The 26,210-nt window shown below is 41.5% G+C and overlaps 1 protein-coding gene across 5 annotated transcripts in view; it reads right to left on the bottom strand.

Moving 5' to 3' along the window:
- LPP (LIM domain containing preferred translocation partner in lipoma) overlaps positions 1–26,210 on the bottom strand; it is a 666,236-nt gene that overhangs the window by 312,651 nt on the left and 327,375 nt on the right. For all 5 annotated transcript variants that reach the window (XM_072618829.1, XM_072618833.1, XM_072618831.1 and 2 more), the window contains one exon: positions 14,764–14,886. In XM_072618829.1, coding sequence (XP_072474930.1) covers positions 14,764–14,886 — 123 coding nt within the window. The remainder of the gene's footprint in view (positions 1–14,763; positions 14,887–26,210) is intronic.

Raw genomic sequence — 26,210 nt, 5'->3', positions numbered from 1 at the left:
ACTTCCCATGGAAAAACTATGACTCTCAACATGAGCAGTGTAGAATCTGATGTCTGGATTCTTTTGACATGGCCCCACCGCGAAGCACAGGCAGACCACAAAATGGGCAGAAGACGGACTTGAAAGGAAGTGGCTGACTTGGAAACGAGGTGTTCTCCTCCCTGCTAGATGCTTTTTTTCCAGGGGACAAGAACATGTGAATACTGCTGACTCCAAGGTCCACCGGTACATCTAGTCCACTAAAAAATGTCTTCCCACTGTCCCTTTGCTTCGTTAAATCCACTCCCTAAACCCCTAACCCAACATCTCCAGTGCATTTTGATGTTTATCTGTGTCTACATGACCAACTATTAATCTTCACTTCTCCCTGTACTTCCGTCTTCAACACAATGGACTAATGACAGAGACTTTCAAGGATGGTTATTTCGACATTTTTCCTGTCAGAGGACGTCCTGGGATAAGAGACTGAACAGAGCTACACTCTGGACCTCTTACTCATGGGGCGTGAACCCAAATCCACAAGTTCTGTAAATGTATACCGTAACAACAACAGAAATCATAATAACCACATGATGATCTAAACACCTAACTCTCCCCATTGCCTTACTTTTCATTTTAGAGAGAGAAAAAGAAAAGGCACCAAGGAAATTTGGAATGAAGTCTTTCCAAACTTTGAGACTTTCCTACACCCCACCTTTGTTCCCTGTATTTGAATGCCTCATTAAAAAAAAAAAAGTCAATTCAACCAGAGAGGGAGGTTCAGAAAAGATGGTTCCTGTGTACAGCCCCCTTTGCAGAGGACAAAGAATGGGAACTGGTGAAAGGGCTCAGCACCCGGAGGCATTTCTGTCTTGAGGCCAGACCTCCGATTTCATTAGTGAGTCATTCAGCTGCCAGCTTTGTGACTTCCCAGTATTCAGCCACCACCAGAAAAGAGTCAGAATGATTGAGAAAAGGTCACAGGCATTTGTCAGCAGAATCCAGGACTAATGCGTTAATAGTATTAGTATAATGGGGTTAAATAACCTTCCCCACTCACCCATCACCAACTACAAAGATCCCTTGCTGTACACAATACACATTTTCTTTATAAATATTTGTCATAGACATATTAAACAGAGATACAGAGATGTTTAGAGGTATCTGTCTACTAATTTTTCTACGTAAATCTATTGATTTACCATCTATATATGTGTACAGATAAATATACACATAGAGATAGAGAGACAGATATTCATATACACACATACACATAGGTAGGTGCTGTGTGTGTGTATACACACACGCACACACACACACATATCAATGTATGTATATAAGACACTAGCTGCATGACCCTGGGCAAGTCACTTAACCTTGTTTGTCTCAGTTTCCTCATCTGTAAAATGAGCAGAGCTAGAGAAGGAAATAGTAAACCACTCTAGTATCTTTGCCAAGAAAACTCCAAAAAGGGCTCACAAAAAGTCAGAAACAACTGAAAACAAGTAAATAATGAGTATGTGTGCACATGCGCACACAACACGCACACACACACACACACACACACACGTTCATGCACATATAGAGCATCCAGCCAATCAAGAGGCACATCTTGTATCGTGCTGGGATTGGAGTCATATAAAGGCATTATATCAAATTCAGACACTTAGCAGTTGTACGATCCTGAGTAAGTCATTGACCTTCTGTTTGCCTCAGTTTAACTGTAAAATGAGGATAAGGGCACTCGCCTTTCACGGTTGTTGCAAAGATCAAATGAGATAATATCTATGAATGGTTTGGTACAGAGTCTGGCACACAGTCAGCACTTAATAAATTCTTGTTTCCTTCTCTCATGTGTTGTGTATAATTCTGTACCAAGAGCTAATTAGATTATTTAATAGAACCTGAGGAGAAAAATCTTTTTAAAGTAAAAATTCATTTTATAATAATATAATCATCCCCTGATTTGTGATTTTGCTTTAATCTTTCAGAGTATGTTATTAAAATGCAGGATTGCAGGAATTTAAGTTTTTGAAAGTGCTTTTTTCATAACAACCCCATTAGGCACAAAGGACAAGTTTTCTTTCCATTTTATAGATGAGGACATTGAGACAGAACAATAAAAGGGCATGCAAGCACCCACATCAGGCAAGGATTTGGGGCCTTCAAGACATGGAGGTGAGACAGGGGCATGTGAATGAACCTAAAATGAAAAGGGAATGGCTGGTTTCTTACCAAGGGGCCCATGATATACTGATGAAGATGGACTTTCGTCTCCCTAAATGTTTCTACCAAAATGCACTTGTTGACTTACTTTCCTCCGATAAGCATCACCATGATATGTTTGTGGGGCGTCCAGGCAGTAAGGTAACAGCTGTCTCCTCCCCAAGGCATCGACCAGGCCACAGGTCAGCCAAAGGGAAGCTTTTCTACATTAGCTTCATACCAACTGTTTCTTTCTATCTCCACAATCTCCTTGTAAATGATCAGCCTCATTCATAAGTCCCCATTTCAGACAAAGATGCTGAAAATCACCCTGTCAGTTCTACTGACTTTTGACCTAGATAGAAATTATGTCTCCTAGTTCTGCAAAATCCACACCCAGGCATTAAAACTCACACATGCCCCTGCCCTAATAGGGCTCACTGACTCCTTAATAGGCAAAAGAATTATCTCCTTCCACACAGGGTTTCCAGGTTTCATAGCTATTTGCATCAAAGAGAATGTTCCTTCCAAGATAATTTATGTTTTTTTAAACTTCTCAATCATTGGATTAGTGAGATCAGGTGCTTCTGATACTTCTTTTTCTAGTCTGATTTTCTTTTTCCCTCAATCTCTGTTTTAAAACCAGCACTTCATAATTTCATTGATTAACATTTTAGAATGTAGTTTGGGGTCTGGCAGAGTTTCTCTTTCTCTCTCTCTCTCTGTCTCTCTCTCTCTCTCTCTCTCTCTCTCTCTCTCTCTCTCTCTCTCTCTCTTCTCTCCCTTGAGATTTTAGATTTATTTAGAAATGATAATTTCCAGTATTTTCTCTCCATTCAGAAAGAATTGTTAGGATAAAAAGCTTATGCCATATACCACAATGAAGTCAATACGAATACATGACTTAAGCATTTATTAAAGAATATATCAATTCTTCCCTTCCTTCCAGGCTCTTGACACATTTCTCTGTAATATACTCTGATCCAGTGACGCTGACTGCCTGGTGGTCAGGCACTCTCTCTGCTGTCCTCCATGTCTGGAACACTCTCGCTCAACTCTGTCCACCGATTTCCTTGGCTTCCTTTAAGTTCCAAATAAATTTCTATCTTTTACTGGAAGCCTTGCTCAGCCCCTCAATTCTATCTGTGATTTATCCCATAGACAGCTAATTTTATCTTTCGGTATTTGCATGCTATCATGCCCATTAGATGATAAACTCCTTAAAGACAAGGACTACCTTTTATCTCTTGGACTCCTAGTACTTCGCAGAGTGCCTGGCAAATGGTAGACATTAATAAGTGCTTATTGATTGACAAATTTACTGAAAAGAATTGGAAATTATTAACAACCATAAGACTCTATTCAATTTATTAATAAGAGAAATAAAAATCAAAGGAATTCTTAGATTTCTTTTCACATTCAGAAAATTGTGAAAGATGGGAAGGGAAGGGAAGGGAAGGGAAGGGAAGGGAAGGAATAGTCAATTTGCAGAACATTGGAAAGAGAAAAAAAACAAAACACCAGTGTCTCATTGGTAAAGCTATGAATTATTCCAAACTGCTGAAAGGCAATTTTAAATTTTACTAACAGCAAATAAATTATCCATATATTTTGATTGAGAGTTTCCAATGTTAGACATATTCCAGTGAACAAAGACAATAAAGAACTATATACACCAAACTCCTTGTAGCACTGGGAAAAAACAAAAAGATGTGAATTGATTAGGTAGTGCCAAAATGAGTCATGATGAGAATGAAATGTTACTGAGATTAATTAAAATATGAATAGGAAGAATGTAGAGAAGCATGGGAAAACATATAGAAAGTGATTGAAAACTGGAAAACCAGAAAAATGTCAAAATGATAAGAGTGTAAATGGGGGGAAGAGTCTAAACTGAATAGTATGAAATTATAATGACCATGGAGAGGAGAGGGAGAAGAGGGAGGTACGTTTTTCCCTTCTTTGAAGAAATGGTGAGCTATGGGTATGGAACACTGTTATGATGTAAAATTTCATTATTGTGCTATTTAATTTTGCTGCACTAATTCCTCAGTTTAAATTTTATTTATTTATTTATTCGTTCATTCATTCATTCGTTTTAAGTGACAAAAACCTATATGGGAAGGGAAAAGAAAGGAACAGAAGAAGAAATAGAATTGATGGGGGAGGGCAGGGGTCCAATCCTCCTTCACAATACTCTGAGATGAAGCAATCTAATAAGGGTTACCAATATTTGACATTTCATCTTCAGTCTCTGTGCCTTTTGTTAGTCCTACAAGTCCTCTTTCCCCCTTCTCTCTCTCTCTCTCTCTCTCTCTCTCTCTCTCTCTCTCTCTCTCTCTCTCTCTCTCTCTCTCTCTCTCTCCCCCTTACATACACACACACACACACACACACACACACACACACACACGCACGCACACATATATATGTATGTATATACAATTCTGTGTATATTTGTATTGAATTATCTGAGTAGATGTTAACATTAGCCAACCCTTCATCTCCTGGAGAGAATAGCAGTTTCTTTAAGGCAAATAAAAGATTCCCTTTTGTCCTTGAATATCAAATTCTGAGCACAGAACCCTGAACAAAATAGGTGCTTAATCAATGCTTATTAAATTGAACTTGATGAGGAAATACAAGCACAGGACTTGATTTCAAATCCCATCCCTCAGAGTAACTATTCTGCAAGTCCAGTCACAACCCTGGGTCTCAGTTTCTTCATATGAATGTCAAATGTCAAATGGAGGGCTCCAAAGTAGATGGATTCAGTTCTCTACCAGGTCTAAATCTATGACAGTCCGATGCAAATGAAAATGAATTTGAATCAACATTATTACCAAGGGAAGGATGAGTAGAAAAGTCCTAAGTAGCACAGCTCACTTCTAAATCAACCAGATAGCTGTTCAAAGAATGGGCTTGCCTTTAACCAAGGGCCATCAGAAATCACTAACATAAGGAAAGCTAACCCTAATTCCTACATTCAAAAGTGTTACATTTCAGATTGGAAATGAGCTCAGCCATTAATATTAATGATAAGACATGCCTGAAAGAGGAATATAAAAAAGGGGATAATAACATGGGGAGGAGTTGGATGAATTTCCCTATAGTAATAATGACATATCTTGGGATCCAAATTAAGACAGAAGATTTGCACACATATCTTCTCATCTTTCTGTCTTCTGAACACTCGAGCTTCTAGACATCAGTATTAACATACACGAAATGTTCTTTTATATGGGGAGCAGGTAAGGGGCACATGCCATGATAGAAGTATTTAGATCATGTCTAATCTCTTAAATTTCAAATGGGTCATTTTCTTTTTTAACCCAAAGTCTATAATGTGCCTTAGGGAAAAGTCATAATAAAATAGAAAAGTAATAACACACATGCACACACATGCACACATCTTAGTGCAGTTTTAAGCTATCAAAGTTGGATATTAGATAAGTATTTAGATAGATAGATATGAGTAGGCACTTAATAAATCTTGATTCATGAGATATAACAGGATAGAATAGGATAGGATACAATACAATGTGATCATTCATTTTCATTGAGTACTAGAAAGTCCATTCTCCTTAAATTCAAACTGTCGTAGAATTGTTTTATTCTTTTTAAAGGGATTTGGAAAAACAAACAAACAAACAAAGAGACCAGACAAATGCAAATTATGCCAAAAAAAAAAAAACAAAATTAGTATTTAAACAGAGGAAGGAAGGATGGATGGAAGGAAGGAAGGAAGGAAGGAAGGAAGGAAGGAAGGAAGGAAGGAAGGAAGGAAGGAAAAGAAAGAGCAAAAAAAGAAAGAGAGAAAGAGAGAGAGAAAAGAAAATGTTCAAATAAAAAAGTGCTTTAATTTTGCAGTGCCATGTGCGCCTCTGAGTACAGATGAGGCTAATCATTTCCAAAAAGCATCTACTTACAGTGAACTAACCAGGCAGTTTTTATTTTTTAATTTTTAAAACCCAATCATGGAGCTAATTTACTCAAGCATTATCCAATCACCACAAAACCAAGAACTCAGCAAGTCTTCACAAATTGAGGTGCAGTGAATGAAAGTAAGATATTCGGATTAGATATCCAGAGCTGCTGAGGGCCTCAGAGACCACCTAATCTGGGGTGTTTATTTTATAAATGAGACCAGGGAAGTCAAATGAGCTGTCCAAGGTCTACCAGATAGTAAGCAATTCATGAAGGATTTGAGGCCAGAGCTCTTCTACCACTGGCTCTAATGGTTGGGAGAGATGTAATCCTCTTTCTCTCTCTCTCTCTCTCTCTCTCTCTCTCTCTCTCTCTCTCTCTCTCAAAAGAGAGGGAGAGATTCTCTTTACGTATGGCAATCCTTTCACATACATGTGTTGTGAACATGAACTACATTGACTATATTATTTCCTATCATGTCATACTTTAAACTACATTAGAATCACCAAATATTTCTTAAACCCCTTATATATTTCAGGCATTGTTCAAAAAGTCTTAGTGTAGTTTTAAGCAACTAAAGCTTTTGTTTTTTATGCTATTAAAATTTAAGACTTTAAGGATACTCTGTATTTTGTCATGTCATCACCCCATGGCACAAGGTGACATATGGTGACATAATATATAAACATCATAGCTTACATCATTTTTATCACATTATGTTGTATAATGTTATGCTATCTTACCTTAGCCTTATGGGATAAGGGAAGTGCTTGTTACACTTTTCCTCTGTGCCCTGGGACCACCAATAGCTATTTGACAATAACTGCACTGGCCCCTTTACATGAACACTTCTTTTTGGATACAGGACAGCCTCATATGTACATAGTACATGGTGTATTTCAAACCAAACTCTACTGTAGAGCATTCTGACTTCCCGCTGCTGCCAAGGTCACTCCCACAGACATTCATTTTAATGAAACTCAATGTGACACAGTGATTTTAGCGCCTGTATTTTAGACATCTTCAAACTCCCCTGACCCTGGAGGTGGGAAGCAGGAGGAAGAGCGAAGACACACCCTCTCCTTTCTGGGGAAAGGCAATTAAATCCATTCTAAAAATGCACACACACACACACACACACACACACACACACACACACACACACACACACACACACACACACACACACACACACACACACCACCACCACCACCACCACCACCACCACCACCACCACCACCACCACCACCACCACCACCACCACCACCACCACCACCACCATCATCCACAATGGCGTGCATGCGTAATTCCCTCTGAGTCACACTCCAGTTTGTTATTTATGGCAACATTTTCTGGCAGGTGTAGAACCATTCATCCCTGGCCAGGGTCCCTAATTGTGGACCTCAGCAAGAATCAGAGATTTCCATTTTTACATATTCCTTTATTTTCTTTTTGTTCCAGTTTACCCTGGGGTCCCTCGAAGTCTCAAAGGATTCAACAGGTGACTCCCAGACTCAAAGCAGGGAGTGGGTGAGCAGCAAGGGTGCTGAGAAACCTGAATTTAGCATTTTCTCCACAATTCCTGGAAACACAGCCCTGATCAGGGTCACCCAGATAAAAGAGAGAGGACAAAGGGCCAAGGGGAAACCTGAAGCAGTAGCATCCCAAAAGTGTTTTCCTCTACCTACCCCTAAAACCACCAAAGTCTAATTCTTAGCATGGTAGAAGCAGATCAGAAGAGTTTTTCCACCAGAACCTCTCTTCTTTTTGATTACACAAGAAGGTGATGAAATATTAAAAATTTGGTTACAAATTAATCACCCCTGCAGCACCTCTGAGTCTCTCCGAGATTCAGCAAGCTAGAACACCATGCACCAAAGGAGAGAGGCGGCAGGATCCCACTGTTTGACTCTGATTACATGGTTTTTAAGTCCTTAGGCCACATTAATTCCTAATAAATGCCCTTCAACAAATAGCACACACCAGAAACCATTATACAGACTTGATTTTAAAATGAGGCCCCATCCATGAATGACTCAATTGGGAGTGAAATGATTGAGGTTAGGGCTGGCACCCACAAAGCAAAGCCAACACTTAGGCAGTTAGGTACCAAACAAGCTGCATGACTAACCATCACTTTTAAAGGATGAATATAAATAAATCATTTTTATAGGGTTACTCATGTCCAAAGAAGCCAGACCAAGTTCTTCTGGGCCTAAAGTGCTCTGGTGAAATGCAAAGGGAGTCTAAGGATGTGATGGTGAAGGATTTGTAATTACTTAATGACTTGGTTAAGGGTTGGCCTGGTCTGTGATTCTTGGTAATATCAAGCCCTATCAGTCAATACCCAATGCCCTCAGGGCACAAATTTCAAGGAAAGTTTTACCATTGCAGCTCAGGTACTGAACAATACTGAGAAGATAGTAAACAAGGCAATATTTAAAACTAAAGTAGCCCTGAAAAGGGACACACCCTTTCACCTTCATATTTGGCAGAATTCTTGGCCTCTGTCTTCAATTCCTAAGAGAGTAGTGATAAGAAAGTCTGAATCGCCTAAGGAAGGAATGTGACTGCATGTGAGTACACAATGTGGCTAGAAAGGGTGTATTCAGAACAATATAAAACGCAATTGCTAATTTCTCATGCATCTTGTCTCTGTTTTGGAGAGAAGACAGAGGAGCTACACGATGTCTTTGTTCCCACCTCTTTTTCCATTGTCTTGCTCCTATGAGTTGGAAGCTTGAACTGACAGACGTCAAAATCAGTCCCACCGGTGTAGAGATGTGTCCATTGACACTGTCTTTTCAGAAACAGGAAAGTGGAGATATTTTTAATGATATAATTTCCTAATATTGTAACTAGTTATTCCAGTCAACGCTGGAATCAATGTCCACTTGGAAACATCGTGGCCTCCAGCCTCCATAATGATGAAGTGACAAGTGGAGAGTCAGCCTAGTGGTATGGGGCAATAGTGCGCTGAATGTGGAGTCAGGAAGACCTCAATTCAAATTCTATCTCAGATACTTACTTGTTGATGATCCTGATCAAGTAACGTAAGTGCTACTTCCAGTCTCAGTTTCTTTGTATAGCTCAGAGGTTATTTAATGTGCTGGCATGTTTGTATTAAACTAGAAACCTCCTCTGCTAGGCCATTTGCTTAAACCTCTCATATTCATTTATTCATGATTCCTCATTTACACACACACACATACACACACTGCATGGTAGTTTGGTGGGGTCTAGACTACGAGGTACTCAACCAGCCAAGGCTGACAAAAGGCCCAGAAGGGAAAGACTTTGTTCCATAACGAATGAAATGTTATTCCCCCTAATACTTTCTGATAGAACACAGGCATTACTTCCTTGAATGCTTCTGTATTCTAGTCATGGTAAGAGAGCATTTGTGGAAGGATGCAGGTATGATAGAATTCCCATGTTGCTGCACTTGGGAAGAGGTAGAAGGCGATCCCTCCAAAAGCAAAGCTTACAGAGCTTCCTGATATGGAAATTATCACACCCCACTCAAGGAGCACCTTCCAGAGTTGGAGCAATATAAATTAAGTACAGAATTAATGACAGGAAATCCATGGACAGGAAGCAGAAGAAAGGCAGTGTCTATTGTGTTGACTGCCAAGGAAAGGAAACTGTGTTACTAGACCATACCCAACCCACCAGCTCAGTCAGCAGGACATCTGGGGAGTTGCCAAGAACCGCCATGGTCCAGGAGACTTGGTATGCTAAGGAATGGTCCCAAATAAGAGGAACAAAAGGAAATTAAAGACTCCAGAATCTTTCCCCATAAAATTGCAAGTCACAATCTCCAATGGACTTGCCTACTTACAAACCAGAGGCACAGAGAAGAAACACTTCCTTCATGAAACCACCAGTTTTGTACAAAACAAAAATAAAAATCTGTTCATGAGAATGCAAGGTGAGCATCATGTTGTGGAAAGAGCTCTGGGTTAATATACTGAGCTGCCTTATTATACTCATGAAACCTAGAGAAAGTCCCTTCCCCTCTATGCACTTCAGTTTTCTCATCTATGAAATTACTTGATTAGACCAAATGATCTTTAAGGCTCTTTCCTGATCTAAACCCTTTGAATACATGTATGTACCTTCGAAAATAAGTTCCAGATGAATTTAAGGGGCCACAAACAAAGTGATAACAGAAGAAACACCAAGTAAGGTTACGAGCCCATGGTTAGGTAGCAAGGTCTACAAAAACAGTTTTCCCCGAAGAATTCTTTGAGGTATGAAGTAAAATTGGGAGCTAGGTGATGTCATGGAAAGAGCCCTAGGCCTGGAATCAGGAAGACATGAGTTCCGGTTCAGTCTCAGACAATTACTAGAGGTATAAGACTTGGAAAGTCGTTTAGCCTCTGAATTCCTTGGGCTCCTCAGCTGTAAGATGTAGGTAACAAAAGCACGTACAGCACAGTGTTGCTGTGAGGAGAAAACAAGTGAATGTCTGAAGGGCTCTGCGAACTTTAAATAAAAGTATAATAATAATTAATATAAATAAATGACGTTATTGTTTTACTACTATTGTTGTTGGAGAGATGAAAACAGTGAGGCTTAGAAGAGCCGCCATGATCGTTGGGGGGAGGGTCAGCGATCTCATCTCAGCGTCCAACAAACACTCCTTCTCTGCTCTTTCTGGATCTTCCCTTCTCTGCCCAGACAAGCATCAAAACCTGAGCTAAGGGTTTCTTGACAATCCCTGGCTTAGCCCTCTCCGCTTTGTTAGCCGCTGCACAGGACGGCTTGTCTGTCTGTAGGAGTCACCTCACCAAAAACAGCAGGAGTTATTCCCTGGTAGTCTCTTGGTGCAGCCTGGCACACGCCAGCAGAGCGGCAGGGGCCTCATCAATTTCAAGGACAACTGTAAACCAAAAAGTCCTAGGAGCAAGGCTGGCACTGCAGGGCTCTGGGAAAGTCTCATGGATTGGGAACCTTGTTATTGTGGGCACTCCTGCTGAAGTCTCTGCTCGTTGCTGAGTATCCATCCCTGGCTGACCGTTCTGTGCAAACATCTCATGTCCAGATCTCCCCATAGGTTCAGCACAGGGAGTCTACCCAGCCTACCAGGGGGCTTCTGGGCATTCTGCTGACATCTAGAAAATTCAAGCAGAGCATAAAAGATGCCAGTGGTTACCCTTCACTCAAAATCTGACCCCTGTAGACTTTGTTTGACTCACACACATTCTAACAGACATTCTTCGTGCATCATCTCCCTCACGAGTCCTGGTTTCCAGTGTTTGGAAGGATGCTTATGCCCAACCTGTGCATGAATTGCCAAGGACCTCTGCCAAGACTGATTGCCAATTCATTGGAGACTACAGTGTTGGACATTTCATTGCCATAAAAACATGCTGGAGGAATACTGGTATTAAAAAGACAGGCTTCAATTTCAGAAGGAAACTTGAGAATCATAAAAAGACCATTTCTTCAAAGCAATCCAGCTTGCTCTCCCCACCCTGTTCACCGCTGGGCTCAGTTTATACAAAGACCTTCGAAGATATAAATGCCAATGAATGCTATCTACAGAAAAGACCCTTAAAAGGTAAAAAAAAACCATACTCATCTAACCAGGGCAAGATATCTCACAATCTTTGCCCATTACTATGGTGAAAATTCTTCCTAGTTATGACTTCCATGGGTATGGGAGACTACATTTTACCTCAGAAGCAATGCATGGATTTGGAATATGTCTACTGCCCCATTCATTTCTTTTTCCTCACTGGAAAATGGGTAAGTGGTAGAAAATCAATTTAATAAAAACAGGACATTATTGCCTCAGGGGCCAGTAAGAATTACAAAGGATCTGCATCTGTTAATGCTCTTGCACATAGGCTGGGAGTTTCCATGTGGCCTAAGGAGAACAGGGGCCCCTTCCTGTACATAATTCAAGCTTAGACTAGTGAGGAGATTTCAGTAGATGGCCATCAGCATCCACAAAAGATAAGTATCAAATGATGGCCCCGTTACTCCACTTGCCACTTTTGTGACTCATGAAGTTAAGTCAAATCAAGCCAATAGGCTTTGTGGCAGGCATTATGCTAGATTCTAACTCCCTCCCCCGGACATCCCTAAAGGAAGTAGTTAAGGTACATTCGAAAGTCATTAGAATGCAATTTATATTACAATGTAAGCTCCCAGAATGTAGGGAATTTCTAGTCTTTCTATCTGTATCCACAGAGGATAGCACAGGACTTGGCACATAATAGACACTCTTTTTTGAATATAAAAAAACAATAAAAGCTTTTATTCTATCATGTTTTGCCCCCAAGGTAAAATCTGGTAAAAGCACCCCCTTCTCTCATATATCACTATCAGAAACATCTTAGCCAAACACTTTCTCTTTATGTGATGCCAAGCAGGAAGAACCCTCCTGGGTGACTAATATGTTGCCCCAGCATTGGTCACAGTACCTGGGACACAAGAGTAAGCATTTCACAAACGCTTGTTGACTTGATATGATGTCAAGCATAAGTGAATAGTCCCAATGAGGGAAATGTCTGCCTCTCAGCCTTTTCTCCAACCACAGAACTAGGGAAGTATGTGGACAAGAGTTGTACAGGGTGATGGTGTGATGGTCATACACTGGTACTGGAGACAGAACTCAGAGCACCAATATCTGTTGGAGTACTTGGGCATGAAGACTGATGATGTGACCCTTGGTCCACTCCTATAAATGCCACTTTTCACTGAACCCAAAATATCAAAGTACGCCAATAGTACAAGATGCTCTTAAGCATAAAGACTTTCCCAATGAGAAATTTCAGCCCCACTCTCTTGTCTTTAAATAGTCAGGTGACTCACCCATTTTTGAGATGTACTGTGGATCAAAAAGGGAAACATCCAAGATACGCATTAACAGGAAACCTTTCTAGGACTTCTCAATTCCCTCTTAATTACAACGCAACACATTTGCCCAGACGTCATCATCTCCTGGCACAAATTTTTAATATTTTGTGTGTGCAATTATTGTCCTTACAGCATATAATTATATGAGCCAATAAATATTAACACATCTAATTCAAATCCACCAGAGCAGAGATAATTCAGGAAAAAAAAAGCACTCCACCATTAACTCCCTCACTCCTCCATGCCCAACTATGGCAAGAGGAAAGCGAGGAAGCATCTTCCTTTCATTCCTAAATAGAGAACAGACATGGAGAAAGAACACCCCCCCCCCCCCTTTGCCATTTCCTGCATGTTCTAATTTAAGTGAGTTTTACTAGCAGTGTGGTGATCTCACTGTGCTTCCTTCGTGGGAGAGAGCATCTCTTCTAGAGAATGGCAGGAAACAATCCTCCCAAAGGAAGGGGATCATGCCAGAGCTGATATCCTTTGCTGATATCCACTTATGAAAAACTGTAAATCTGGACTCTGTCTCTGCAATGTTAATGGCAAACCTTCAAGGATTTAAGGATGAGATGAGTTTATTTGTTCCAAAGGGAAATGGATTTATGTTCTCAATAAAAACTGATAGTTTCTGAGGGGCAAGTATAGGCAGAGACTCAATGAATTAAAGCTCTGTTAAGGGGCATGGGGAATGATGACAGAAGAGTAGGGTATCCTTAGAGTCCATGGGAACCTAAAACTTTAAAGGGAATTGCTCAAAAGAAAGTATGCCAGGGTTTATTGAGCTAACAAATACTGGCTTTTAGAAGATAAGCATTTGGGGACAGAACTGCTGAGTTACGGTCAAACCTCATACAGCAAAATGATGGAAAGTGCAAAGGATCATAGGTTGGTAGCAGCAAGAACAGAATTGAGCAGCACATTCAATTCCCTCATTGGACAGGTGAGGAAACTGAAGTAAGGCACATTAAATGAGTCACTCAGAGTCATACAGGTAGAGATGGGTCAGGATTTCAATTCTCTCTGACTCCCATTCCAACACTCCATTCAGCTGATACACTGGACAACCACAGATAGCCAAAAACTGAACAGAGGTTAGAAACACACCTATAGAATAGTCATATTACTAGGGACTGGTTTTGTTGAACTCATATCCTCTGAGTACAGCGTGCATGTTTTTTAGAGGCTGCTGAGTTCCTTGGCTTTCACTGGCCCCACTGAGAACGTGAGGCAGACTCAGTTGCCTTGTTCCATAATGTATTTCTCCAGTGATCAGTCTAAAATGAATACTGGAATTCATTATAAATAGAGAAAAAGACAAGGTAGTTGGATATGCAGGTGCAGAATTGCCTTCATTGAAAGGTTGACATGGAAAGTAAGTAAGACCAGAAGCCCACGATCCCATTTGCAACATTTCTTGGGAATATGGGATGATGCATGAAACAATCAACAAACCAGCAACATGACTGATGTCAAATAATATTTTTTGCATTGAGTGGATACCTGTGTACTGAAGGCCACCCAGACTGGAGTGAGATCATGCTGTTAATTCTCTCATCATCCCTGAGGCAATTATTCATGTTATAAGAGCATCCCCAGTGCATGTGGATGTTACATAAGATGTTAACTTAGCTCCTTTACCCTTAGAGGAAAATCAATCAATAAAATTAAAAGGCTGGAAAATTGATGTTTTTTCCCCCTTTCTCTCCAATCAGCAAATTCATGGTTGACTGATTTTTGGTAACAGAGAACATATCCCAAAGGGGATAGTTGAATGCCTACCTGCTGGGGCCTTGGTTTGTAAGGGGAGCTGCATTCTAGGTCTGCCAGGATGCTGGTCAAAGAGTCAATTTCTGCATCCAAACTGGAGCGACGCTCTTCAAGGGTTTTGCTCCCAGGATTCACCTGCAAGGGAAGAAACCCAAGGATCAAGAAAAGCAATGTAGCTGCTGTCACTGATGTCAGGGCTATCATTCTGATTTCCCAACTTCCCCTCCCCTCCCCCACACACTTACTAAATCGTTGATTTTGTTCAGATAGAGGTGAATGTGTTTCCCTGGATAGAATGCAAGTTCCATCAGTCAGGACTATTATTGCCTTTGTGTTTGCCTCTGTGGGAATTAACACAGTACTGCTTACAGGGTGGCATTTACTAACATGCATTGATTTATCCATTGATGTAAGGTTCTTGAAGCACTTTCAATTAAAAAAATAATCTTCCCATTTATGATCTCACATCAAATGCCCAACATCCATCTGCTGTAGGAGGAACAGGGTTCCAGTGGGCATGTTCAAGAAGTAGAAGATGACCTGACTACTTTGAACTAGAGTGGAGGGTGGGGACAAAGCCATTGTCCAGGGTCCTGAATCAGCTCCCAACACTTGTAATGCTTTGTTACTGAACAAGGATGAACCCAGTGCCTACTAAGCAGGAGAAGCAGGTTTCAACATTTCTTAGTTCCAAGGGAAGATTCAGTTTGAGTTGAGGGAATACCAATGATAGAGAAACCAAAAGCACCAATAAATCTCATTTTAAGGGAAAAAAACAATATCTACATACATATGTAAAATGAACATAAAAATATTATCATGATTATGGACGCTGACTTAAATTGGAGGAGGATACTTATTTGTCTGAGAATCCCCTATACCAATGAAATCATAGGTGCAGTCCTTTATCTGTTATCTATCTGCACAATGCACACACACACACACACACACACACACACACACACACACACACACACACCAATCCCAAATTTGTCTGTCTCAAACTTCCACTTGTGGCTGTTCTTTCTGTCCCTGGGGGCCAAAGATCTTCAAGTACTTTAAAAGATCTCTCATGCCCAACACTTTCTGAGCCTTCTCTTCCCCAGACTAAATATCATCATTTCCTTTAACATTCAATCATCCATGAATTGAAGGAAGGCTCTTGACTACCCAGGCTGCCACGGTCCAAAGGCTGTGAACTTATCTATGTCTTCTTATGCTGTGGGCCCTCAAACTGCCCCCGGAGGATATTTTGGCAAAGATATTATTCCCTAATCTCTGAATGTAACAGTCAGAATATACTTTGCATTCAAATTACAAGAAAACTATCCCCAAGCGTTCCAAGACCACTGTGCATGAATGACAAGTCCTCATGAGGATGCACACTTGTGTGAGAACAAAGAGGGAGAACGCTGAGAGATGGAAAACACAGGGAAGAATATTTCAAATACAATATATGGTCAGTCAGCCAAAACAATATTTACAGGTTTGCTACATGCCAAGCACGGTGCTAAGCATGGGAAACAAATACAAAGAGAAAGATAATCCTCACCCACAGAGTGTTTACAAGCTAACATCTGGTGGGACAGTACACACAAAAGAGAGCAGGAGGGGGCCGATGGCAGGGCATGGTGGGAGTCCGAGAAGTCCCAAGGATGGCAGCCAGGTGGGGCACAAAGGGTTGTTGGGCACAAGGGACCCTCCTTCAATGATGATTTTGGAATTCATGGTCTGCCCTACAATCTGAGTGATAGAGGGTGATGACGTGTAAATACCAAAGCTGACCGGATCTCACAAGATGATGAGATTTCCCTGTGAGGACTTCCTCAGGCATGGAGAAACCAGAGGACAACCATGGGAGAATTTACAAATTATGTCCACCACAAAATGTAACACTGAACCACTCCAGCATCTCTGCCACGCAAACCCAACAGGAGTCAGAAAGAGTTGGATATGACGGAAATGACTGAACGGTAACAACTAAACGCGATGGGGTGCCAGCCCCCCTCCAGCTCCAGGATTCAAAAATATAATTTAGCGTATGTGAGACAATGAGGAGAGTGAGAGAGAAAAAACCAAAGACAAAATTGAATGTGGAGTTAGAAAACCTGAGTTCAAATTCAAAGCATCTGTGAGCTGCCTCTTTACTGTGTCAAACTGGACAAATCACTTAACCTCACTGACCTCAGTTTCCCCACTTCTAAAATAAGAGGACTGAAAAAGCTCCCTTCCATCTTTAATCCACAGCCCTAAAAACCTGATATTTCATGAAGCCTGCCCATCTCAATGACCAAGAAACGTCGAGGTCCGGAGCTTACTCCCAGCTAAGAATTATCCTCAGTGAGAAGAGCTACAAGATTCAAGGATGTGGATAATTTTGCCATCGAGAGAGAACTGAAATTGTCTGTCGAGTTTCTCTTGATGATTGACTGACACATTCCTGTTTCCAATATTGCTCAATATGAAGGGAAGTGATGGTGAGAAGATGGACGTGGGACACAAGTTCACACAGTTGCAAGGGATGACTAAATCCAAGCACCCAATGAGACAATTAGGAAGCTGAGTCAGGGAAGGGCCTGCCTGAGGTCCCTCAGTTAATTGGTGGAGTTGGCAATTGTTTCTTACAACTCCTGATCCACAGGCCTTTCTCTACCTCCTTTGAGCCTGACAAATGGGGAAGAAAACCATTTCAAACCTGAGGAGACTGGGATCTTGAGGTAGCAAAGGAGCATCTCCTGCTCCCTCTCCAGTTGGGAACTCCTGGCAAACATTTGGCCTCTTTCTCCCCAATAGCAGCTGGGAAATGGGAAATGGAAAGCAGGGGGCCCTGGGAGGGGAAATTCTATCCAACATGATCTCCCCAGATGCTGCCATACTGCATCAGGGAGAGAATCGGGGGGGGGGGGGGGGGGGTCTTTCCTCAGCTTGCTTTCTACAGGCAGCCAAAGGATGGAGGAGCAGCGAGTTTTCATTCTTGCGAGGACTTTGTCAGAGCTGGAATCTGGTGAATTGTGAGGAGCTACAGCGATGGTAACATTTCCCCAAAACCAACCTTCCCCTCCTTGGAAATGGGTTTCTGAAAGGGATAACTCTTGAAGAAAAATACATCAGCCCAGGCCCAGGTCCAGGGTCAGGAAGAGGATAAGCCCTTGGAGAACTTCAGTCTGTCCAGCATGGAAGGAGTACGTGCCAGCAGTGACACCAAGAACTGCCTCTCTACAAGAGGAGTGGCTGGGGGGCACCAGAGTATACTTCCTAGCTGTATGACCCTGGTAAGTCACTTAACCTCTGACTGCCTCAGCTTCCTCAGCTGAAAAATCGGGATAATTACAGCAAACACTTCAGCCTCTCAGGGACAAAATGAGATAAGATTCATAAAATGCCTGGTGCATAACAGGCGCTGTGGAAGTGCTTCTTACTTCCTCTTCCCATACCTCTTCATCCACAATGAAGTAGTATGGAATCAGAGTCTGTAAAGGATCTCCAAGAACCTAAGTGACAGAAACACACCATCACAGGTCTAGAGCTGGGGGGGAGGGATCAGAGATTACCTAGTTCAGGTCTTCTAAACTGTGACTTCCAAAAAACATTTTCATAAAGTATTTCAATATATTGTGTTTTGCTTATAATTCTATGAATTTTAATTCTACGAATTTCAAAATGCTACTCCAAGGCAAGGTCCACATATTTGACTAGATTGCCAAAAAGGGTCCATCTCTCTCACACACACACACACACACACACACACACACACACACACACACACACACACACACACACACACCTTTGATTGAGGGAGGGAGTACCCAGAAGCAGGATTTAAATACAAGCCTTAAGTTACTCCCTAAGATGTGGCCTCCTTAAGTGACTTTGTTCAGTTGTTTTCAGTCATTTTCAATTCTTTGTGACCCCATTTGGGGTTTTTTTGGCAGAGATACTGGAGTGGTTTGTCACTTCCTTCTCCAGCTCATTTTACAGATGAGGAAACTGAGGCAGAGAGGGTTAAGAGACTTGACCAGGGTCACACAACTAACAAGTTTCTGAGGCCACATTTGAACTCAGGAAGATGAGTCTTCCTGACTCCAGGCCTGGCGCTTTGTGCACTATGGCACCACCCAGCTGCCGATTGAGGGACTAAAGGCTTGCTAACCTAGGCCCTCATTACATCTACTGAAGTGATACAATAGAGACCAATTAGTACAAAAGAAAGAATGCTGGATTTGGGGACACAGAAGCCAGGCTCCATCCTCGCTTGTGCACTTGTACGATCCCAGGCATACATGACTGCACCTTCCAGGACCTCAGACAAAGGACTTTGTCCCCAAGTTTCAAAGCATCATGGAAGTGAGAGTCAGAAGTTGGCCCAATTCAATAGGCCCAAGTGGCACATCTGAGAGCCTGGGATCAGTCGCCCTGATTCATCCTAGGGAGCTTTGAAGTAGTTCTCATTTTCTCGATGCACATGAACCTTTCTTTGTGAAGCAGCTCAGACAGATAATTTCTGTACTTAAAGAGATGACTGTTCCATCAAGGGACGGGCTGAGAAAAGTAAATCATTAGTTGGAGAACATTATCGGAATTAGAGCATTGAAATATACACAGATAGTGTAAGAGAACACATCTAAAGGCCAAGCACTTACTGGATCTAGAAAATGAAAACCCAAACTTTCCTCTCAAGACGTTAGGAAGTCTAACAGGGGCACAATTTCTGGGTATTACTGAGCAAAGGATGTTGTAGAAAAGCAATTTGAAGCTCCTTTGGAAAGATGGAAGCCTAGTTACATAAAAAAGAGAATGCTATGTATTCCTCAAATTGCATGAAATGGAGAAAGAAGGCTAAAATACTGGTTTGAATCTGATTTGAAAAACACAGCACTGAATGGAAGAGTGAGCTGAAGAAAACAAGGTAAAAAATACAGAGTTGAATGGAAACTTTGGCATATACATTAAAAAAAAGATCAAGTACATGATAAGAAGGCTTTAAATCAAAGGAAAAGCAATCCATAAGAGAAAGATCTTAGGGTTCTAGTGGACCACAAGCTCGGAAATTCAGGAGGTTGAAATGGAAGCTAGAAAAATAAATTGAAATGAAAAATTTTTTCAAGTGCCATCTTATTTTGCTTTCTTGATGCATGTGGGATTACATCACTGTGAGAGGTTACCTATATAGATCAAAATTCTGGAATATCTTGGACATTTTCTCAGCTTATACAATTGTTGGCTATACCTGAGGGCCTATGCTACATTTTGTCCTCTAAGTTTTCTAACACTTTGTGGATAAAAGTGTAACCTTGGTGCTCATCTATCTGGTATCCTCTATTATATAAATAGCTTCCTCCTTTTCCATTCATAAGGAAGCTTAATTTTCTCTTGGGTACACCTTCTAATGTACTAGCTATCTTGATGTAGCCCATTTGCACTCACTGCACGTTTCTCCATTGATTTGGTGAAGAAGACAATACCACCATGTTTTTCAGAGACATGACCAAGACAATAGTGATGCTACAAAGGTGAGTTTTTGTACTGGAAAGCTGTGTGGGATCAGGGAAAAGGCATTTCTCAAATGCAATCGAGCCTTCTCATCACTTTTTATTCAATCTTGGATCCACCAACAAGGTCTGCCCAAGATACAGGTAATGAAAAACTGAACCATCACCAATCCACATGTTATATTCTGACCAACAATTTGTACCCACTTAGATTTTTCCTTGAGGAAGAGGCTCTCCATTCTCCTGAGTCTTGATCCAGTGGAAGCCATGTCATCTGTACATTATCATACCAGACAGAAAGGCTTTAGTCAGATGATTTCTAGTGTGCTGCGGTGGCCAGCCAAACGTGATGAGGTTTAGCAGGTTCTGTGCTGATGTGTCGAGGAGGATCTCTGAGTAGGCTGGATCCAATTCTCAAACACAAAACCACAGCTAACATTGAACTACACATCAAAATCCTCCTTGTTACTGATGCTCAAGGTTGCCGTAGCAATCAGTGTCTGCCTAGGCAAAGACTAGAAATGATTGCCAAATGGGAGGTACTCCAATCATGATCATATTTTTTGGTGATAACATTTGATCCTTCCCATGTACTGTGACCCCTTGACTCGCTTCTTGAAGACAGTATTCATGCCACAGATGAATGAACTTATCTGTCATCTCCAAGTCTCCAAACTCTTTCATTTTTTGAACATGAATCCTACCTTTCACACTATGTACAAAAGTGTATGTCAATTAAAAAATAAAACTAGCCTAGCTCTGAATGGATTCATCATTAGAAGATAGACCACTACGGTAGAAAGTCCTTGGCCTTGAAAAGTAACATCATTTCAAAGGCCATTCATAGAAATATAGTCTTGAGAGGAGAGGAAAAATATTCAGTCATGGGTGCCATATTTAAGAAAGGACATGACAAAATGGTGCACACCCAGAGAGGGGCTTCCATTTGATCTGAGAATATTTGAGGAATCTGTACAAATTTGTGCTAGAAACAAGAAGACTCACAGGCAGAAAGGGGATTTTTTAATAAGCACACAATGGGCTATTGTGTGAATGAAGAATTAATAATACTACAAATAATGATAACAGTGACAACAACAGTTCTTTGAATCATTTTAAGAATTGCAAAGCTCCTTGCATAGGATCTTCCTTAAGTCTCACAACAAATCTGGGAGGCAGGGCCTATTACTACAATCACATTACAGATGGGGAAACTGAGGCTCATAATGGTAAAGTGACATACCCAGAGTTAGACATTTTTCTTCTTCCTCTTCTTACTCCATCTACGGTGATGAGGACTCACTATTTGGTAAGATCTCATCTGGTATGGCTGGTATTGGTCATTGGAGGCATACTACCTTCCCTTACCCTCTGCCCTTGCCTAGGCTGCCCCAGAGCCCAATTGGCACAGTTGGGCAGCAGCAAGCTCTCTCCTCCATTGCCTTCCTCCTTCACCTCTACCCCTAGCCAGAACCACATAGAATCCATCCAAGCTGGTGGCTTGATCACACAGCTTCAGTGCTCCCCTGGTTGTAACCATCTACCCTGCCTCAGCATAGTCACCTGACCTACCAAAGAGACCCAGGGAACCTTGGGCCTAGCCCCTGCATTTGCTTCTGTGTCCTTTGCTCTTCCAAGCCTCCCCAGCAGCCCTGTGGTTACATTTTTTAAATGTATTTTCTCTTCCAATTAGAGCAAGGGCTGTCTCCTTCTATTTGTATCCCCAGAGCTCTAAAAAGTGCTTGGCACTGAACATGCTCTTAAAACATGCTTTTTCACTCATTTTGTCCAAGTGAACATGGGCAAAGTTCATGTGATTTTGATCCATTGAGGGTTCTTTCATGACGTTCTTAGATCTTATCCATTTCCTACTATTATCATTGCTATTACTGCCATCATCACCATCATCATTGGTACTGCTACAGTTATTACCATCTCCACCCCTTTGGTGTGATAAGATTTTCAATTACATTAGCTTAAAGGTCTGTGACCTGCTTTCATTTCATTTACTTTGGCATAACATCATTGCTAGAAGGGTGAACACACCATGATCTGTGCAATAAGCTCCTTCTAGACCTCTCTCGGGGCCCCAGCATGCTGAGCACCTTGGCTCCCTCCAGACTGCCCTGTTTACTTCCTCTTTTTAGAGAAGGCACTTCATGGTTCACTTGCAGTGCTCCATCCCTTGGCCACTTGTGATATAATAAGTTGACAATCTCCAATCATTATCCTTAGAACACTCTCTGAGAAGTGCATGGGATCACAACAAACCATTCATTTACTGTTGCAGGATGATTTCCCAAAGTCACCACAGAGAAGAAACAGGCCATAGAAACAAGGATCAGCAGGACCATGGGAACTCAGAACTGGGAGGCTCAATGACCACCTACTCTAGCCAATCATCAAAAGGGGAAATATTCATACAGGTCTAAACAGCCTCTTTGTAATTTCTACCTTTTGATGCTAGTTAGGCCCTCCAGGGCCCAACCTGGCCCTCTTTCACATGTCAGTCGTCCAAGTAACTAAAGGTACCTTACATACCCTATATAAGTTTTTCCTCCTTTAGGTTAAACAGTCCTTTATCTGATCATGTGGCATGAGCTCAGAGAGGCCCTTTACCCTTCAGTTTTCCAGCTCAAGACACAATTCAGTTTCTCAACATCCTTCCTCAAACATGGTACCTGAAATGAACACAGTATTCCAAGTGTTTGCGGACAGCAGGTTATGGAAAGCATGGTGACTCCCTCATTGTGGCCTATCTGCCTCTCACCTCAATCTCTGATGGCACATGATCTAATGGTACAGGCCATAGAAGATGATGAGCCACATCACACCATGAGCTCATAAGAAACATGCAGTCCAGTAATGGTCCCATACCACCCCCAGGTACTGTCAGACAAAATGCTTTTTATCTAGCTCTCTTCCCTCATCTTGTAATTGGGAAGTGCATGTTGGGAACCCAAAAGTAAGCATTAAAATCAACTGGTTTAGTCTAATCTTACTCTATTTGGCTCAGTATGAAAGCCTGCTGAGATGCTCCTGGATCCAGCATGTTTGTACTCCTTCCCAACTCTGTGCCATCTGTGAGTTTAATCGGCATGTTATCTATGTATGGATAAAGATCCAAGTCACTGATAAATCTTAAAAAGCACAAGAGAATTCTCTTCTTCTATAAAAACTGTTGGTTGTCTAATAGCCAAGTTGGGGAAAAGTAAATCAGGAAGAGCATGGATGAACACACACACACACACACACACACACACACACCCCAACATGCACACATATGTGCATGTACATGCATGCGTAAATATGTGCACTTACATACATACATATGCATATGTAATTGCTCTTCATGTCTTTGGCTAGCTGGCCCAGCTTAGTGACTGGAATCTACTCCTTGTCTTGCGTCTGTGTGTGTATATCGTATCACATCATTTCTATGTACACATTCGTACCTACATATGCATGTGCATATATGCATCTGATACGTATTTGTCTATACCTATATGCACACAGAAATGTGGGCATGTGCGCAGGTTTATATTTGTATACGTATATGATTTAGTCGTTCTCTTTTTGACTTGTCCTTTCCCAGTTCAGTTATTAGATAATACACATGTATCTACATTTACATGTAAGTACATATTATATATACAACATGCATACAAACATGCATCTGCATACTTACATATCTGAGAAAGGAAGATTAAATCATAATATTACAGATGTAGAGCTAGAAGGAACATTAGAATTCATCCAATTGAACCCTCTCATATCTACAAATGTGGAAACTGAGGCTCAAAATGGTTAAAGAACTTGCTCGGGATTATGCTACTAGTAAGGGTCAGAGGCAGGATCTGAACCCAAATGTAACTGACTCTGGGGGCAGAGCTTCATCCACTACCCCCTGCTGACTCTCTGACGGACAAAGGGGCGATGTGCCTCCCCTAAATTCACCTGCTGGGGCAAACTCAGCAAGTGCTGAGCACAGTGCCTCTCACTTAGTAGACTCTTAATAAAAGCCTCTTGATTGATTGACTGACTAAGAGGAGAACTCCCTCACAGTGCCCGTTACTGCATAAATAAAACCACTATGTCATGTCACCCAAGCTTTCCTATCTAAAATGGTCTCTGTTGCCAGTGTGCCAGAAAGTCCAGGAAATAACATCAGCACAGGAACTCCAGGGGTATTTGAGACTCTCTTGTGATCTCATTGGAGCAACAATAGCTTCTCTTCCTCATCACTGCTTCCCACTGCCCCTTCACTCAACTTCATTATCCCCAGATTTGAAATATCAGTGACAGAGCAGTCATCAATGAGGGAGATGAATGGAAAGGCAACAGAAAAATGCATCTGACTGACAAATGTGTGAGCAAGTTTACTTGCTGCACCCCAGAGGCTTGTTGCTTCTTTTTTCTTCCTACTTCTATTTTGATATCTATAAATGCTCAATATTTTTCAACAAAGTACATTGGGGGTGGAGGGACACCCACCTTTCTCCCCACCTCTACTGCCTCAGTGAACATGGAATTCTCACATGGACTCAAAAATGTACCACTGGAGGCTCCAAGGAACTCAACCAAAACAAATGATGGGTGATGTGAGTGAGGGAGAGTAATGGATGTGGCTCCAGAGAGACTAATATGTGCAATAATGTCAAGGATGACCAGAGAGAAGATCCCACTGTTGTTCCTGCCAGGAATAAATTGAAGAGAATCCTCAGTGGACTTTAGGCATCGGGGAAAAGAAAAACTTGGATATGGAAAACAGAAGTGGGGGAAAAGAGTCAAATCAGTGGTTCTTCCAGGTTATTACCTTGAAATTGCAACCACAAATAGGCTGAAGTTATATTCTACTAAAGTCAAGAAAAACAGAGAGGACCTCAAAATGAAACAAAAATGGGAACCCATGATCTTTCACTTGAGGGGCTTAGGTCACAGTTACACAAAGCTATGAAGGTCTTTGCTGTCAGGTCAAAGCTAAAGATGGAAGGGAATGGTCAGCATGTAGAAGTCAGGTATGCTTTTAGCTGGTCTAAAGTTTATATTTTATTTTGTTCATATTTACTCATTTTTTAGCTGTAGCTGGTGGGGGAGAGAAAGAGGGAGGCAGAGAGAGACAAAGAGAGACAGACAGAGAGACAGAGAAAGAGAGAGATTCAGAGACAAAGAGAGAGGTGAATCAAGGGAGAATTAGGGGACCAATAAGGCCACTGAGTCCAGATCTTTCATTTTCAAGATGAGAAAAGTGAGGCCCAGGGAGACCGAATGATTTGTTTAATGTCACACAGGAAACAAGCACACATAAGCTCTCTCTGCACCAAGTCCACTTCTCAGATCTGTCCTCACTTCTCTCTCACCTCAGCCATGCCAGTACAGTGAGGCATTTCCTCAATAAGATGCTCCCAATCTTGACCTCCCTTTAATCCTTTTCCTTCTGATGCCTCTGCCATACTACTTCAGATCTCACTCTAGGTTCTCTTGTCTTATTCTGTAGCCTTGATTCCATCATCTGGCATGCCTAACTACACTGGAATCCTTAGACCCCTTGGCTCTCCAGAACTCAGATTTCTCATGCCTAAGTAAAACCTTTCATTAGCCTTCACCACTTCTGCTCCAGGGCTGCTAAGCATAATGGGAGAAATCAGCTTCATACAGATTGATGGCTCCTGAGTGCAGCTGGGTCATCTCACAGACATGGAGCAAACAGAGAATCAAAGAATTAGAACAAGAAGGGGGCTTCAAGGTCATCTAGTGAAGTTCTCTCATTTTACAATGAAAAAAAAAAAGAAGTCCTGGAGAGACAAAACTGACTTGGTTAAAGTCAAACCATTTGTAAGTGGCAGATGCAGGATTAGAATGGCTGTCCATGAATTCCCAAGTCAGCATTTTTAAGGGCATCCAACTGCCTCCCAATGACCTCACGCTGCGTACTGTACTAATACTTGTATGCTGTCCATGAAGAACATG

Source organism: Notamacropus eugenii, chromosome 6 (assembly GCF_028372415.1).
Source record: "Notamacropus eugenii isolate mMacEug1 chromosome 6, mMacEug1.pri_v2, whole genome shotgun sequence".
In the NCBI taxonomy this organism is placed as follows: Eukaryota; Metazoa; Chordata; class Mammalia; order Diprotodontia; family Macropodidae; genus Notamacropus; species Notamacropus eugenii.
Note: the sequence above shows the minus strand (reverse complement) of the source record. Positions and strands in the feature narration are given on the sequence as shown.